The sequence below is a fragment of the Rana temporaria genome, chromosome 5 (assembly GCF_905171775.1).
Source record: "Rana temporaria chromosome 5, aRanTem1.1, whole genome shotgun sequence".
NCBI lineage: Eukaryota > Metazoa > Chordata > Amphibia > Anura > Ranidae > Rana > Rana temporaria.
This window is the reverse complement of record NC_053493.1, coordinates 346,931,835-346,951,231: the sequence shown is the minus strand read 5'-3', so window position 1 is coordinate 346,951,231 and position 19,397 is coordinate 346,931,835. Positions and strand designations below refer to the sequence as shown.

The following is a 19,397-nucleotide window of genomic DNA, read 5'->3' as shown; positions in this document are numbered from 1 at the left end:
GGACCCTTTGTCCCCTATGTGAAGAAAGAAAAAGTCAAGCAAAAATAATAAACTTCTGGAAAAAGTTAATCTCTCATGCACATCACTGGATCGAGAGGAGCTCAGGTGAGTATTGGGGGGAGGGGGGCTGGTGGGGGCGCTGCACACAGAATTTTTTTTTTACCTTTGTGCGTAGAATGAGCCTTTCAAACCACTTTAATGAAGGAGGGCATTTCTCTGCATACTACCAATGCCAAAGAAAACGTTTTACTGTCTGTGTTTCTTGGTCATTTTTATACTTTGTTTCATTTCATGATTGCTAATGTTTTACAAAAGTATCTATTCTTGGTGTCTAATAAACTAAATATGCCAAACTATTATTTTGTTTATTTTTTCATTTGCAACTCTCTGGTCACACTAATGTACCATGAACTGTAAATATAATAACTTGTAAAGGAGTTCCTTGACAGTCTATTTTTTTTTTTCCCAAGGACTTTTTAACCACTTAGTAACCGCCCTATAGACAATATACGTCTACAGGGCGGGTGGTTAACTCTAGGAGGGCGTCAATGTACGTCCTCCCAGAGTCCGTCTCCCGCGCGTCCCCTGGGACGCGCACACGGGAACATCCGTGACCGCCGGGTCCAGAGGACCCGGCCGATCACGAATCGCGGTAAACGGCCGCTGATAGCGGCCGTTTACCATGTGATCGCTCCGTCCAATGACGGAGCGATCACATGTAAACAAACCGGCGTCTTTTGATGACGCCGGTTCCTCTCTCTGTACCGAGCGGTACAGTGTGAGAGGGGGGAGCGCGGGTGTCAGCAGCGCTGTGGATGGATCTGTGACTATTGCTGTCACAGATCCATCCATCCCTGCTCAGCCATCCCTGAAACCCCCTGCAATACCCCCCCTTACAATACTCTGCAATACTCTGCATACCCCCTACAATACTCTGCAATACTCTGCATACCCCCTACAATACTCTGCAATACTCTGCATACCCCCTACAATACTCTGCAATACTCTGCATACCCCCTACAATACTCTGCAATACTCTGCATACCCCCTACAATACTCTGCAATACTGTGCAATACACTCTGCATACCCCCGGCAATACTCTGCATACCCCCCTGCGTAATACTCTGCATACCCCCCTGCGCAATACTCTGCATACCCCCCCTGCGCAATACTCTGCATACCCCCCCTGCGCAATACTCTGCATACCCCCCCTGCGCAATACTCTGCATACCCCCCCTGCGCAATACTCTGCATACCCCCCCTGCGCAATACTCTGCATACCCCCACCTGCGAAATACTCTGCATACCCCCACCTGCGAAATACTCTGCATACCCCCCACCTGCGAAATACTCTGCATACCCCCCACCTGCGAAATACTCTGCATACCCCCCCTGCGCAATACTCTGCATACCTCCCCTGCGCAATACTCTGCATACCCCCCTGCGAAATACTCTGCATACCCCCCTGCGAAATACTCTGCATACCACCCCCTGCGCAATACTCTGCATACCACCCCCTGCGCAATACTCTGCATACCACCCCCTGCGCAATACTCTGCATACCACCCCCTGCGCAATACTCTGCATACCACCCCCTGCGCAATACTCTGCATACCACCCCCTGCGCAATACTCTGCATACCCCCCTGCGCAATACTCTGCATTACTCCCCGGCAATACTCTGCATTGCTCCCCGGCAATACTCTGCATTGCTCCCCGGCAATACTCTGCATTGCTCCCCGGCAATACTCTGCATTGCTCCCCGGCAATACTCTGCATTGCTCCCGGCAATACTCTGCATTGCTCCCCGGCAATACTCTGCAATACCCCTGCACAATTACTCTGCGCAATTACTCTGCAATACCCCCGCACCAATACTCTGCAATACCCCCGCACCAATACTCTGCAATACCTCCGCACCAATACTCTGCAATACCCCCGCACCAATACTCTGCAATACCCCAACACCAATACTCTGCAATACCCCAACACCAATACTCTGCAATACCCCAACACCAATACTCTGCAATACCCCAACACCAATACTCTGCAATACCCCGGCTAATACTCTGCAGTACCCAGAAAATACTCTGGGAAAAAAATGCGTTTTAACCACTTCCCGCCCGCCGGCCGTCATGACGTCCTTGACTTTGTGCAGGGATATCTAAATGATGCCTGCAGCTACAGACATCATTCAGATATCATTTTTTTCAGCCGGCGATTCCCTACACCGTAAGAACAATCATGTCGGCTGTTCCGCCTCTTGATCGTTCTTACGGGAGGCGAAAGGGGACGTCTCCCCTCCCTTCTCCCTCTGGTGCCTCTTCTGACTCACCGCTACGATCGAAACCAGGATCGTTTTATTTTTTTTTATTTTTTTTCAGGCTTCCCAGCCTAGAGGTGAGATGTGGGGTCTTATTGACCCCACATCTCACTGTAAAGAGGACCTGTCATGCTATATTCCTATTACAAGGGATGTTTACATTCCTTGTAATAGGAATAAAAGTGATCAAAACATTTATTTTTGGGGAAAAACGTATCAAACTAAAATAAATAAAGTGAAATGAACAATAAAAATATTTTTTTTTTTTAAAGCGCCCCTGTTCCTGCGTGCTCGTATACAGAAGCGACCGCACACGTAAGTCCCGCCCACATATGAAAACGGTGTTCAAACCACACATGTGAGGTATCGCTGCGAACGTTGGAGCAAGAGCAATACTTTTGGCCCTAGAGCTCTTCTCCAACTAAAAAGATGTAACCAGTAAAAATATTTAAAGCGTCGCCTATGGGGATTTTTAAGTAGCGAAGTTTGGCGCCATTCCACAAGCGTGTGCAATATTGAAGGGTGACATGTTGGGTATCTATTGACTCGGCGTAACTTCATCTTTCATATTATGCAAAAACATTGGGCTAACTTTAATGTTTTTTTTTTTTTAAAAGCACAAAACCGTTTTATTTCCAAAAAAACGCATTCGAACAATTGCTGCGAAAATAACGTGCGCGATAAAAAGTTGCAACGACCGCCATTGTATTCTCTAGGGTTTTTGCTAAAAAAGCATATATAATGTTTTGGGTTTCTATGCAATTTTCTAGCAAATAAATGATGATTTTTCCATGTAGGAGAGAAATGTCAGAATTGGTCTCGGTGCTCCAGAACGCCTGATGGTGCTCCCTGCATGTCGGGCCTCTGTATGTGGCCACGCTGTGTAAAAGTCTCACACATTTGGTATCGGCATACTCGGGAGGAATAGCAGAATGTGTTTTGGGGTGTAATTAGTGTTATGCATATGCTGTGTGTGAGAAATAACCGGCGAATATGAACATTTTGTGAAAAAAAAAAAAAAAAAAAAAATCTTGATTTTGCAAAGAATTGTGGGAAAAAATTACAACTTCTAAAAACTCACCATGCCTCTTTCTAAATACCTTGGAATGTCTTCTTTCCAAAAAGGGGTCATTTGGGGGGTATTTGTACTTTTCTGGCATGTTAGGGTCTCAAGAAATGAGAGAGGCTGTCAGTACATCGGGTGTGATCAAATTGATCAATTTTCAGTAATTGGTACCATAGCTTGTAGACCCTATAACTTTCACCCAGACTTAATAATATCCCAATTTTTTTTTTTTTTTTTTTTTTTACCAAAGATATGTAGCAGTATACATTTTAGGCCAAATTTATGAAGAAAAATTAATTTTTTGCAAAATTTTATAATAGAAATGAAAAAAAAATCATTTTTTTACAAAATTTTCGTTCTTTTTTCATTATTAGCGGAAAAAATAAAAACCGCAGAGGTGATCAAATACCACCAAAAGAAAGCTCTATTTGTGGGGAAAAAAAGGACAAAAATTTCATTTGGTTACAGTGTTGTATGACTGAGTTATTGTCATTCAAAATGTGAGAGCACCGAAAGCTGAAAATTGGTCTGGTTATTAAGGGTGTTTAAGTGCCCAGTTGTCAAGTGGTTAAGGGTTGGAGAAGACTGGAGTATAGGCAGCCATCTGCTTGTTAATGGTGCATCCCCTAATCCTACACCACCAGACCTGCTGTAGGGGTGCATGATCCTCATGAACGGAGATATAAGTAAAAAACATATCATTAAGAAAAGAAAAAGTTTGAGACCCCTTCCTTTCAAATATCATTGGGTTTGTGCATTGTAAGAACGAATAACAGGTGTGAATAATCTTTTGTACTTTCCTGCACCTGTTCTACATATTTAAAGCACTTTACTGCCCTCTTCATCATGCCGCTGTTGTATATGCTTCAGGTGCTACTAAATATGCATTATCCATTGCACAGCTTCCTCAGGAATAATTTGCATACCAAAGCATTATTTCTCCATTCATCTCGCCTATTATGTAGAATGAGGTGATCATGTTCTCAAAAGGTTCAAATGGATGTACATAGAGATGTAGAAAATATTTACAGTAATGCAAGGCTTTCTCCCTGGTATCATGCTCGCCCCCTCCCTTGGACTACAGGAGAGTCAGGACACTCTCTGTGTTGCAGATAGAGAAAGGAGCTGTGTGTTAGTGGGCGTCCTGATTCTCCTGTAGTCCAAGGGAGGGGGCGAGCACGACACTCCACACCAGGGAGAAAGCCTCACAATACTGTGTGGCGTTACAGACAGAAGAACAGGAAGTGAGGATTTCTCAGAAGAAATAAGGACATTTAAAAGCAAAATGGAAGGATGAGGTAAGTGAAGGAGGACTGCACTAAGGTAAAGGAAGCTATTTTGGAAAACAAATTGTACCTTTACAACCCCTTTAATACAGCTAAGGGGCCATCGTAGGCTCCCATCAAGAGGGCCTAGCCTTGCCAAGTCATACTACAGCTTCTAAAAATGTAAAGTGATCTGTGAATGATGGGCAGATGACTGATATTTCTACCCCCTCCATTCAGAGTTTGATTTGTATTCATAGGAGCTGTAGTATGGATTCTGTGAATGTGGCAGCTAGACAAGAAGGGTGGGCATAGCCACACTCTCTTGATGAGAGCCCCTTAGTTGTATTAACCTGGCCGCACACAGCGGGGGGGTGGAGTTTGGGGGCTGGGGAACATCGGAGGAGGAAGATTCCAACAAAAGTAGGAAAAAACAGCAGCACAAGTAGCACATCCTATTAAAGGTAAGTAACCTAAACTTAAAGCAGAGTTTTGCCCGTCCCTTTAAAAATTAAAAGTCAGCAGCTACACATATTGTAGCTGTTGACTTTTAACATTAGGACGCTTACCTGTCCTGGAGCCTAGCAATGTCGGCGATGTTTACATCGGCTGGTCGGGTGCTACCTCTGCCCTTGCTGATAAGGGAACCTGGCCATGTAGCCTTTCGGCTTCACGGCCGGGTCTCTACTGTGCATGTACGAAGCGCACTGCGCTCTCTCACTGGCCTGGCAGAAGTGGAGAGAGGAGGGGGGCTTAGCTGCTGATGTACTTTGCTGCGTCCCGGTTTCCCGGAAGTGGGAAAAACAGGTACCCGCCCCCCTCCCGAAAGGTGCCAAATGTTACACTGGTGGGGGGGGGGGGGGACTCCGCTTTAAGCAGGGTATACATACATGTTTTTTATTTATTTTTTTGTTCAACTAGCGGATTGAATGAAAAAAGCTGACAGATTCCCACATCCACACAAGTGATGTAGACACAGGGATCTCCCCTGCCACACTATTGTATTCTGAGGCCTCGTACACACGACGGGACAGTCCGATGAAAACAGTCCGCCGGACCGTTTTCATCGGACATGTCCGCTGGGATGTTTTGGTCTGATGGCTGTACACACCATCAAACCAAAATCCCCGCGGATAGAATACGCGGTGACGCAGCGGCGACGTGACGGCGATGATGACGCGGCGACGTGCGCAAACCCGGAAATTCAATGCTTCCAAACATGTGTCGAATCACTTCAACGTCATGCGCGGGTTCTCGGGCCAGCGGACATGTCCGATGAGTCGTACTGACCATCGGACATGTCCCGCGGACAGGCTTCCAGCGGACATGTTTCTTAGCATGCTAAGAAACATTTGTCTGCTGGAAACCTGTCCGGTCGGCCGGAAAATTGTCCGGTCGGCCCTACACACGACCGAACATGTCTGCTGAAACTGGTCCGACGGACCAGTTTCAGCGGACATGTTCGGTCGTGTGTACGAGGCCTCACAGCGGGGACAGCTATTGGCTGCAAGCACTGATTGAATGCTGGTTTTCCAGTATGACCTTTCGATAAAAGCCGGTCATTTGAACAGAGAGGAGTACACGGTGACCAAAAGTAGTCCGGGTCCTGCTGAACAGACCGATTTTCTGTACCCGGATTTAGACTTTAACAGACCAAATAAAAGTAGTTCATTGTAAGGGCTTAAAAAACACTTGTTTTAGCATCTGCAGTTCTCTTCTTTTTTAATGTAATAAGTATGAGGGGATGCTTAAATATATTTTTCTAGTCTGTAAACACAGAATGGAGACTTGTAAATGAACTGGCTAAGATTTTCCTTAACAAGACTGTACAAGGAAACAGGCAAGAAAAGTGACGCATAACCAACCAAGGCTGACTGCAGAAGCTGAACGGACGGTGGCAGAGTTAAAGGTTGGTATTCTTTCCATGTATTTTATCACAATAAGAGAATAGATACTGGCAGTACAATTGCTGTTTAAAACGTTAAGCCCCAGTTCACACTATAAGTTGCATATAAATCGCACAGGAACTGCACTGCATTCCTGTGTAATTCACATGCGATTCAGTGCGGTGCGAATTGAGCCTATTTATTCTTTTTTGGAGCCGCACCGCAATCAGGGTTGCCAACTTTCAGTAAATTTACGAACAGTTTGTAAAATCTGTAATTTTTGCATCTGTCCTTGATTGACCATTATGGACATGTAGGCTGCATGTCCGTAACTGACTGTTTGTAAATTTACTGAAAGTTGGCAAACCTGACCGCAATATCATTGCATGGGTGTTTTTTTACCATGAGATCTGGTGCAGGCAAACCGTACTGTGTTTACGATCCTTTTGGGGTGTCGTTAACTTTGTATTGACACCTGCAGCGGATCGAAACACACTGCGATGTGAATGTGGTGTGGGAAACGCAAAGGAATCGCTGCATTTCCCGCCCCGCAAGTGTGAACTGGGGCTTAAGGAAAAGGATTGTCTTTTTAGTGAGTTTTTTTTCTTATTTAATTTTTTAAGATTTAGTGCTATAAAGAAATTAACTCATGTACAGTGGCATGTGGTTGCCATCATCCCTTAGTCAATTATAAACTGAAAAAACCTCAATAGGGGTGGGATTTTTTAGGCAACAAATATAAAGCAAAAAAAAATCATAAAAAAGTATACATTTATTACAATGCGTAAATATAATAGAAACATTATCAATAATGATGAAATGAAGATCATTATAAAAACAATACAAAAGATACTGTCCGTTACAGTATGCCTATATTTAGCGAACTGTAGGCATGCAAGACAGATATTCCGACGCATTTCAAATGTGTGACATTCTTCCTTAGGGTAATTTACAGTATCAGATTCTAAAGTAGAAAAATACAAAAACACAAATATAAATATATATTAGGCACTTAAAAGGCTCATCATCAAAAGTGGACGTGAACAATGACTCACCCTTTCCTTAGGAGGTTTATGTATCAAAGTCTCAGGATGTGCATCTCAAAAGCTCCCAGGTGGTAGTATTTAATCTCGGTACCAAGCATACAAAAAGGGGGCTCACCATCCCTCCAACCCATAGGGGGGCAGAATGAAAAGATTCTATTCAAAAAGACGGCTCTTAGACTCCTTCCATTGTATCACTATGGAGAAAAAAATGAACAAACGGTCGTCCGAAAATCAGATCGTGTGTACAAATCAATCCCCTGATGAAGCCCTTATGGGCAAACATGTCGAGATAAAAACATTGTATCATCACTGACCTTGAAACTGTCTCCCACGATGTTATAAAATGACTATCTGCTAAGTTCTTTGTATTTGTTCCTTTGTGTAAAATACCTGGGGAACCTCCCTGCTTTCTTATTTCAAACTGACCATGCTAAGCATAGAAGCACATCCTTCTGGATGTGCTGGGAGCTCAGCATGCCTGTCCTCCAATTGAGACTTGTGCTGACAGGCCCCCCCACAGGGCTCTTCAATAGGAAGATCAGTGTACTGCATTCTTCACATGTACTTTAAAGTGTATGCAGACTCACAAATAATGAACTTCTCTTGTTTGCTCTTGGTCTGTTAAACATACAGCTGATAGAATTTCAATAGGCAAATAGACCCCTGTAGTCTGCTGATCTACTGAAACAATTAACTTCATATGTAGCTGATATCTTCCTTTCACAGTTTGTCACCCTAGGTTCACATCAATGCGTTTCTGCGGGCCGCATTTGCGAGGGCACGGCAGACCATTAATTTCCCTGGGCTGCCACACCTGCGTTTCTCGTAGAAACAAATGCATGCACCTTTTTTTAAATGTGGCCCGCAGGGAAGCTGCATGGTAATAATTTCCCTGCTGTTCCTGCACCCGGACTGTGACTTTATATGCGTGGGCCATGGCGGCTGGTGCTCAAATTTTTTTTGGGGGGGAGGGGGGTGCAAACAAACTGAAAGATTCTGAAAAAACATCAATTGTAGCCACACTGTGCCCAAACACAGCCACTATGTCATCAAACGCAGCCACTATGTCATCAAACGCAGCCACTGTGTCATCAAACGCAGCCACTGTGCCCATTAAATGCTGCCACTGTGCCCCAAATGCTGCCACTGTGCCCATTAAACGCTGCCACTGTGCCCCAAATGCTGCCACTGTGCCCATTAATCACTGCCACTGTGTCCAATAATCGGTGCCACTGCGCCCATAAATCACTGCCACTGTGCCCATTAAATGCTGCTACTGTGCCCCCCCCCCCCCGCCGGCCGTCTGCCTGGCACTTACCCTGTCTCGGGTGAGAACAAGCTCTCAAATTTTTGTTGTCGGAAATTCCGACAGCAAATGTCCGATGCAGCCTATACACAGTCGGAATTTCGGAGTCGGAAATTGTGATCGTGGCATAAGAGTGTCCTTGATGGCCACAGAAGTGCTGTCTTTGGAACTGGAGAATGTCAGATGGGTAGTTGGGCAACCCATCAATGTCACTGTTTGCCAAAACAGTTGCATTCAAGGCATGCTGTGAGTTCTATCTGTCACAACTTCTTTGTGCTTTCAAGCCATTGAATGGCTGCTGTGATAACTGAGCACATGTGCAGCACCATGGCAACATCAAACAGAGGCTAAGGTGGCATCCTAATTGGCTGTAAAGAAAAAGAGGGTCTAATTTTTCTTTAAGATGACCACACTTCCATTCAGCAAAATTGAACCATGGTGGCCCTTTCTGGACCACTTGACACAACGAAACGTACCTCTAAATTTTCCTTTCCTGGAACGATCCATGGCAGCATACAAGTGGTAGTTGCCCACCTACTATGACCCACAGGACCAGTGCAAAGCTAAAAAGTTTTGATGCCCACAACACCACAGTCCATTATGTGTAAAACACTTGGAACAAACACTAGGCTTCATAAGCTGCTTTGGATTGGCGCTAAGAAAAGTAAACTACAAAGTGAGTACGATATAATTTTTGGCAGCCAAGCATCAAATGATAGACCAATAACTATCTACCAGCATGGATAGCCTAAGCAAATTCTATTTTACAAAAATTGAGCCTTCCTGCCAAAATCGGCTGTAGTGAGGACTGCTGAACCCATCAGTAGAATTAAAGGAATAGGCTATCTGTGCTTTCTAGCTATGCACGTCTTGTGGGTGCAAGCTGGCCAAACTACTGCCACATGTCTGATGCCTCATTGGCACAAGAAGGGTTGATTTAAAAATTGACTGAGCTGGGCAAAAAATGATCGACCTAAAAATGACTGCATCCTGTCAGATGCAATCTCTGTTTGTGTACACAGGCAGACACGGGTGTCATGGCTTCCTGATTACAATAGTTAGCAGTGGAGATTGCTGTTTAGCAAGCATAGGGAATGGACTGATTTCTCTTGCGCGAGGCTGAACGATAGAAATCTACACTTGTATGGCTAGCTTTAGCCAAATTGCCTGGAGAGTGTGACCCTTAAGCCTGGTACACACGATCAGATTTTCCACAGACAAAGCGTAGGACTTTTGTCCGAAGGGCGTTGGCCAAAAACTTGCATACAAACAGTTTTTCAGCTCTTTAGCGCCACTGTTTGGACACCTTCTGCTAATGTTGTGTTTGGTGAGCATGCGTGTTTGTACTTTGGACTTTTGCCCGACAGACTTGTGAAAATCCGACAACAGGCCGTTGTTTGCGGAAAATTTTAAAGCCTACCATCCAACATTCTGGCCCACAAAGGTATAAGCAGGTAGCTGGTGATCAGGGCCGGCCTTAGGTGTTCAGGCGCCCTGTACGAGCTAATCCTGTGGCGCCCCCCCCCCCCATCTTCACCCCTCGCCCCCTAGTCTACCTGTTTGGTAGATGGTGTGGCTATGCACTTAAAAATGGCGCCACCCGACACTTAGACGCCACTGCGCATGCGCCGTCTGCCCGAGAATAGCCAAGAGTTTTCGGGTTTTCCTGAGCAGCAGCGGCGCATGCGCAGTGTGCCTGTCGAGGTCGGCAGCAGCCATTTTTTTTTCAGGTGCCGCAGCCGATGCGTTGCTCTTCACCCAGTCCCAGGGCAGGGGGACCTGGAAGCGCGCAGGGGGACTAGGCAGCGCATGCTGCTGCGACTCGTAGGAGTCGGACTCCTGTGATGATCATGTGAGTAACTGACTGTGACTCATATTCTGCGAGCTGTGATGGCCGCATGGCGCCCCTGTTGCCCATGGCGCCCTGTGCAGCCGCACCGCTCGCACACCCCAAAGGCCGGCCCTGCTGGTGATACTTGCTTTTTAGTAGAGATTTTAAATTGAAATGTTTAAAATGGTTGACAGGTTCACTTTGAGTAGGGTTTTCCTGTAAGCATCTTATTATACTGTGGCCTGAAACCTAAGCTTTCCACATTATCACCTATTTATTGTAATGCCTGGCTAATGGAAGATTGAATTCCTGTGTGTATACTGCACTCTCGTGTGCTGGAATTCTCCTGGGCAGTCTGGATGGAGATAATGGCTTGTTATCATCATAGAATAATGACATGATCATCATCCTGCATGTATTAGTACTAGACCTTTTGGACTGTTACTCTGTGATCTCTGTTACTATGTCTACCACTAAAAGCTGGAAGGTCAACCTTTGAGTGGCAGCTGCTGGGCAAAATGGAATCACTCTGAAAGCTGGGCTGTATTTTTTTGTTACGTGCCTATATATTTTTCTATGCTTGCTGTGAAGTACTGCCATTTATACAACAATTAATCAATTTCTCTTATTTCTGACACTCTGGGCCAGATTCACGTAGATTCTGGCGTAGCGTAGTATAAGCTATTTACACTACGCCGCCGCAACTTAGTGGAGCAAGTGCCATATTCTCAAAGCACTTGCTCCGTAATTTGCGGCGGCGTGGTGTAAATGGCCCGGCGTATCCCCACGTAATTCAAAGGGGGCGGCTTGTATTTAAATTAAGCGTGCCCCCGTGCCGAACGAGTTGCGCATGCGCCGGCCTTAAACGTAGCCCAGTGCGCATGCTCCGTAGTACGCCGCAAATACATTGGTTTCGCCGTGAACATAATTAACGCACAGCCCTATTCGAGACATGTTACGTAAACGACGGAAAAACCCGACGCTGTCCCGACAGCCATACTTAACATGGCATACGGCGGACCGACGTAAGGTTACCCCTCATATAGCAGGGGTAACCTTACGCTTACGGAAACGACATAAACTACGGCGAAGCGGTGCAAAAACGTTCGGGAATCAGCGTATCGGCTCATTTTCATATGCGACGCTGAAATCGACGTAAAAGCCACCTAGCGGCCAGCGTAGTATTGCATTTAGGATCCGACGGTGTAAGTGACTTACACCAGTCGGATCCTAGCCTAATTCTGTCGTATCTTGTTTTGAGAATACAAAACAATGATACGCCGGCGGGATTTTCGAATTACGCCGGTGTATCTGTAGATACACCAGCGTAATTCTTTTGAGAATCTGGCCCTCTGTGTGTGCACAAGTTACAAATTGTGTGCATTTGGATTTTTGTATTAGCGGGCTGCCTGGGATTAATCCGGCGGGCATTGCATGTGTAAATCTTTCCACAATATACAAGTACAAAACCGATACAGGCCTGAAAGCAAATAGAATTTTCATTTTAAAGCAGACAAATCCATTCTAGGTCAGTGGTCTCAAATTGATGGCCCTCCAGGTGTTGCGAAACTACAAGTCCCATAAGGCATTGCAAGGCTGACAGTTACAAGCATGACTCCCACAGGCAGAGGCATGATGGGACTTGTAGTTTTGCAATAGCTGGAGGGCCGCCAGTCCAAAGACATGCTGGTAGGTTAATTGGATCCTGTCCAAATTGGCCCAGTATATATGTATATATATATGTGTGTACGACTGTGTGTCCCAAGCGTGTCGAGATCCTACGGGGTAAATGACCACGCCAGCCAGGAAGACACTGGCTGCAAAAAGCACCTAGAGGCGATTCAGTTCGCACGTGTAGCGCTATACAAGTCACTTATTCATTCATTTGAGACCTCTGTTCTAGGTTTATCAAGACTAAAGGACTTTACACACATATGCCGAATGTCGGGCGGCATTGAACCGGCAGACATTCGGAACATGTGTACAGCAGCCGGTCTGACAGAAGCCGATTGGCCATCTTCTGTTGAAGGAGCATTGCCCAAAAAAGGTCTGCCGATTGGCATCCGGTGTGTTCTGGGGGGGGGGGGTCAGACCGGCGTGTTCTGGCATGTGGCCGTTCCCCTGTCAGAACACAATAGATCAGCGGGGGAGATCGTACTAACATCAGATAGTTAGATCATCGGCTCCTCTCGAGCTCTCCCTTTTTATTTTTCGTTTAGTCCGCTGGGTTGAATGAAAATAAACTAGTACTAGGCTTAAAGTCAGTGGCGGCCCGTCCATGCAGGGCGCAGGGGCTCTGCCCCCCTAATCCATGTGCATGGATTTCAATGGGATTTTTTTTCAAGCACATGATTAGAGCCTGAGGCTCTAATTGGCTTCAAAAAAGGGTGGGCTTGGGGTGCAGAGCACTGCGCCCTGAGCCCACCCATTTCTGTAACAATAGCAAATTAAATTCACTATTGTCTTCCTGAGTCTCCTCCCGGCCAACCAGGAAGCCTTGATTGGCCAGGGAGTCTCAGGACACCCTGGCCAATCCTGTCTCAGGACACACTTCCTGTTTGGCTGGGAGGAGAATGTCTCTCTGTGTGCTGCATCATGCACGGACTTGCCCCACCGGGCAGACAATTTCTTTGAAGTCCGGCTGGGAGAATCGGTCCCGAATCTTTCTTCCCCCTGCCTCCTTAGGTAAGGCATCTGATTATCGCATTCACCTCGTTTGTCTCCCGCGCGCAGGGGGGGGCGGGGCATGGTCGCCGTTATCCATCTAATCTCTGTCGGTCATCTACCGTGGGGAGGGCCATATACACAAAGAGCTCTCTTATTTAGCCCACTGACTGGCTGGCATAGCACACTGTGTAAAGTTGTTTTTAAAAACGAGTGTTCTAAAAATTTAAAAATTTCAGCTGTCTTCAGGCCGGTCACGTGAATCGCGGCCGCTTTAGAGCTCCAATGGATGTCTTCTGTAGGAGGGGCCGTGATCTCCCTCTGACGTCAGCCGGGGAGATCACGTGACCACTCGTCTCCTCCGCAGAAGCCATCCATCGGAGCTGTAATGCGGCCGCGAGTCACATGAACGGCCTAAAGGCAGCTGGAATTTGCTATTTACAACACTCGTTTTTCAAAACAACTTACACAGTTTGCTATGCCAGCCTCTAATAGAGGGGGTGACAGTGACAAATTTAAGTTTTACAATAATAGCGGTGAGGGGGCGGGGCAGGACTGGAGACAGACAGAGAGGGTGATGACAGGCAGGAAGGAGGGGGTGAGGGGGAGAAAGGAGAGCAGAGCATGTCGGCTTATGACGGAGGGACGCACTTTAACCACCGTGATCAGGGCGGAGCAGCCCTGGTTATTGTGGTCTGTTTAGAGAGGGGCATACAGGAAGTGGCAGATTCAGTTTTTTTTTTACAGTTTATAGGGGGGCAGATTACACAGCACAAGCACAGTTCTGTGTAATCTGCTTTAAGGGACCAGGATCTATATATATTTTTGGGGGGTTAACAAACGCTTGAAGGTGATGTTCCAGGTTTCCTGCTTCAGGGTGGCTCCTTTCTCTTGCAGCATCCTATAGAGCCACCTTTGCATGCAGAGACTAGAGTTGTGTCTCCCTACACCACATGCATCAATTGACACAGGCAGCCCTATAGCCTAGGACAGTGATGGTGAACCTTGGCACTTCAGATGTTTTGGAACTACATTTCCCATGATGCCCAACTACACTGCAGAGTGCATGAGCATCATGGGAAATGTAGTTCCAAAACATCTGTGGTGTCAAGGTTCTCCATCACTAGCCTAGGATGATAAGGCACTTCCCTGCTCTTTCCCTCCTCAGGCTAATTGACTGGCTCTAGACTGCACTGTCCACTGTTAACTCTTTCATGTGATGGCAGTGTTCAATGTGTTTAAGTATAACTAACTTTAACTATTTAGTTATACTTAGTATAACTATTTTTTGGGGGGTTTTGAACAGAATGGAGATGGATTAGAGCACCAGTTATTATTGCTACCTCTGTCCCTGTTAGGAAAATTCACCCTCTCTTATTGTCCTGTTTACCATTATTATTAACCCCTTCCTTACAGGCACATTGTAAAATGACGCCGGCAGGAACCCTCCCTCGATCCGGGTGGACGTCATATGACGTCTTTTGTTCCCGGCGATCTAGGGCACGCGCGGCACTGCTCGTGACCCGGCGTGCGTGCTCGGCGGCCGCGATTGCCGGTGATCACGGCAGGAGTGTGGATCTGTGTGTGTAAACGCACAGATCCACCTCCTGTCAGAGGTGAGGAGACCAATGTGTGTTCCCAGTACAGAGGAACACACATCGGTCTCCTCCCCTTGTGAGTCCCCTCCCCCCTACAGTTAGAACACACTTTAGGGAACATTTTAACCCCTTCAGCACCCCCTAGTGGTTAACCCCTTCCCTGCCAGTCACATTTACACAGTAATCAATGCATATTTATAGCACTAATCGCTCTATAAATGTGAATGGTCCCAAAAATGTGTCAAAAGTGTCCGATGTGTTCGCCGCAATGTCACGGTCACAAAAAAAATTGCAGATCGCCGCCATTACTAGTAAAAAAAAAATTATAAAATAAAAATGCCATAAAACTATAACCTATTTTGTAGACGCTATAACTTTTGCGCAAACCAATCAGTATACAATTATTGCACATTTTTTTACCAAAAATATGTAGAAGAATACGTATCGCCTAAACTGAGGAATAAAAATGTTTATTTTTTTTATAAATTGTGATATTTATTAAATAAAAAAGTAAAAAATATTGTGTGTTTTTTTTTTTTTAAATTGTCGCTCTTCTTTTGTTTATAGCGCAAAAAATAAAAACCGCAGAGATGATCAAATACCACCAAACGAAAGCTCTATTTGTGGGGGGGGGGGGGAACAAAGATTTAGTTTGGGTACAGTGTTGCATGACCACGCAATTGTCATTCAAAGTGCAACAGCGCTGAAAACTAAAAATTGGTCTGGGCAGGAAGGGGGTGAAAATGCCCTGTATGGAAGGGGTTAAAAGAAGATAAAAGAAAATCCCACATTTTGGGTTGTCCCCAGAACAATAATAGAGGGGAAATCTTCCAATGATGACACTAGTTCTGGTGACCTGGGGACCCCCAAGGTGATCCCATTAATTTGCAGGCATTTCCTCTCACTTCCTGTTTGACTATGGGACAGGAAATGAAGGGAAATCTCCCCAATGGGACACAGATGACAAAAAAAAATCAACTGATGGGGTTATACCCATTTCCTACAAAATTAAAAGAAGTTTGGGCCAGATCCACAAAAGGGATACGACGGCGTATCTACTGATACGCCGTCGTATCCCTGTTTCTATCTTTGGAACTGATCCACAGAATCAGTTTCCAAAAGATAGGCAGAAGATCCGACATGTGTAAGGGACTTACACTGCCGGATCTTAGGATGCAGTACCGCAGCCGCCGCTGGGGGCATTTCGAGTCGAAATCCAGCGTCGGGTATGCAAATTAGCACTTACGGAGATCCACGAAGCTTTTACGCTTCGTTTTTTCTCCGTAAGTATTAGTTTGAAATCTTAAAATTAGGGCTTCTTTTACAAGGCCTAAACTGTTTACACCTTGTAAAAGTAGACCCTTCTATCCCGCGTCGCCGTCTTTTTTTTCAAATTTTTTTTTTTTACGCCGCAACTCGTATTTTTTTTTTACGCCCGTCGCGATTCTCAAAACCAACGTAAAACAGCGCAAAGCACGTCGGGAAAATGACGTCGTGAGCATGCGCAGTACGGCCGGCGCGGGAGCGCGCCTAATTTAAATGGGACTCGCCCCATTTGAATAGGAACGCCTTGCGCCGGCCAGATTTAAGTTACACAGCCGAAAATTTCTAGGTAAGTGCTTTGTGGATCGGGCACTTAGGTAGAAATTTTCCGGCAGTGTAACTTAAATGGGAATATTTAAGTTACGGCGGCTGGCTGTGGATCTGGCCCTTTGTCTATAGTTCTCATTTAAGCTCAAAATATGAGGTTGTAATATTAGCATAAGGTGAGATGGCAAAATATTTTATTTGAACTAAAAAGAAAAAAGAAATGCAAGGCCAACTTTAAACTCTTCAGATTTAACAAAAAAAAATCCAACTTCTCCAATCTGCCTTATCCAGGTTTTACTTCTACAGCGCTCTTTGAGAATTCTGTACGGTTCTATCTAAACGTAATGGATTGTACAATGAGATTGCAATATATGTTGCCCTTTTATATTTGGGTCAGTCATTCAAATCTCCATTATACTTCTTCCCTTTTACAAACAACTTACATTTATATGTGACATGGTGAATGGATTTGGGATTCCTCGGTAGTAGAAGTAATCACAAGAAGACATTACATATATAGCCTTTTATTCAGATGGAAACGTTCCACTGATATGATCCAGCCGTTAAGAGTGTCTGCACTTCAGTATACTTGTCTTATTATTCAAGTGCCAAAGGGAAAAAGCCATTGAGGTTATTATGCTGCTATCCATGGTACTTACATAAAATCACTCTTCAAACCCGTGTACCATCACAGTCTCTTATGTCTGAAGGAAATAACGTGCATTATTGCAGCAGTACATCTTATTGTGCTTATGACGGTATATTGGAATGTGGAGACCTTATAGCAAGGCTGGGTTATTTGAAGTACCAGTAAATCTTTGTCTAAGTAGCGACCTTTACTATCCATTGTGTGCCGGTGTTATTGTTACGGGACATTATAGCCTTATAAATGACTCCATACTGATTAAAACATTTTTTATTACTTTTAGGCCTCGTACACACGATAGGTTAACCAGAGGACAACGGTCTGAAGGACCGTTTTCATCGGTCAAAACCGATCGTGTGTGGGCCCCATAGGTTATTTAACCATCGGTTAAAAAAAAGCCAACTTGCTTTAAAATTAACCTATGGATTCCTAACCTATAGGTCAAAACCGATTGTTAGTAGGCACGACCATCGGTTAAAAAACAACACATTGAATGGAAGCATTGAACTTCGTTTTTTTCAGCACGTCGTTGTGTTTTACGTCACCTCGTTCTGACACGATCGTTTATTTAACCTATGGTGTGTAGGCGTGAAGGACCATCAGTCAGCTTCATCAGTTAACCTATGACGACGGTCCTTCAGACCGTTGTCCTCTGGTTAACCTATCATGTGTACGAGGCTTTACTTTAACGACTTTAGTGTAATTAAAGGGGTTTTCCACCCATTTTTTAAGTTTATTAAAAGTCAGCAGCTACAAAAAGTGTAGCTGCTGGCTTTTAATTTACCTGCTCCACGGCTCCAGCGACGCGCCGGCCGGGGCTCCGCTTCTCGCCCCCCCTCGCCGGCCGGCGTCTTCATTTTCAGTGTGGGCACCCGGGAGTGACAGCTTTCGGCTTCACGGCCGGGCACCCACTGCGCATGCGCGAGCGGCACTGCGCGCGGCGCCGTCCGATTGGACAGGCGCTCGCCTACAGGGAGGGGCTGTGAAAAGGCGATTAAGCTAATCGCCTTTCCAGCCCCTCGGCGGAAGGAGGAAGTGGGACAGGAAGTCCCCTTCTCCTGAAGCCCCCACTCCACCCCCCCCCCCAAAAAAATTACATGCCAAATGTGGCATGTAAGGGGGCGAGGAGTGGGTTAAGCGGAAGTTCCATTTTTAGGTGGAACTCCGCTTTAAAAAGCATGATACTATTTTAAAATGAGGAGATACTAAATGTGGCAGATGGAAAAATCCATACCCCAATCGCCATCCCTTTACAACTTGGCATCATATTGTACAGTCATGGCCAAAAATATTGACGCCCCTGCCTTTTTGTCAGATAAAGCACCACTTCGGCCAGATAATTGTTGCAATTACAAATGTTTAGGAATGTTTATTTATTTTGTTTGTACGCATTCCACGCAAAAATCCAAAAATGGACTGGACAAAATTATTGGCACCCTCAATTTAATATTTGGTAGCGTCTCCTTGAAAAAAATAACTTAAATGAATCTCTTCCCGAAACCATCAATGCATTTCTTACACCTCTCTACTGGAATTTTGGGCCGTTCTTCTTTTCCCAGCTCTTAGGCCTCGTACACACGATCAGTCCAAACCGATGAAAACGGACTGAAATTCAGTTTCATCTGTCCAAACCAACCGTGTGTACCCCCCATCGGTCTGTAGTCATTCAGTCCAGAAACAGAGAACTTGCTTTAAAATTGGACCGATGGACGCCTGATCGATTGGTCAAAACCGATGGTTAGTACGCAAAAGCATCGGTTCCAAACCCGGGCATGCTCAGAATCAAGTCGACGCATGCTTGGAAGCATTGAACTTCATTTTTTTCAGCACATCGTTGTGTTTTACGTCACCGCGTTGGACTCGATCGTTTTTTGAACTGATGGTGTGTAGGCACATCAGACCATCAGTCTGCTTCATCGGTGAACCGATGAAACTGAACTTCAGTCAGTTTTTATCGGTTTGGACTGATCGTGTGTACAGGGCCTTACAGGTCTATCGGATTGGAAGGGTCCATTTTCCCAACTGTTTTGAGATCTCGCCACAAGTGCTCTATGGGATTTAGATCGGGACTTATTGCTGGCCAGATCAGTACTCTCCAGCACTTTGTCTTAAACCATTTCTGGGGGCTTTTTGATATGTGCTTTGGATCATTGTCCTGCTGTAATGCCGCGTACAC

General features: G+C 45.4%; 1 protein-coding gene across 1 annotated transcript in view; it reads left to right on the top strand.

Moving 5' to 3' along the window:
• LOC120941194 (myosin-9-like) overlaps window positions 1–19,397 on the top strand; it is a 137,120-nt gene that overhangs the window by 20,942 nt on the left and 96,781 nt on the right. Inside the window, exon 4 of the mRNA XM_040354492.1 lies at window positions 6,485–6,563. Coding sequence (XP_040210426.1) covers window positions 6,485–6,563 — 79 coding nt within the window. The remainder of the gene's footprint in view (window positions 1–6,484; window positions 6,564–19,397) is intronic.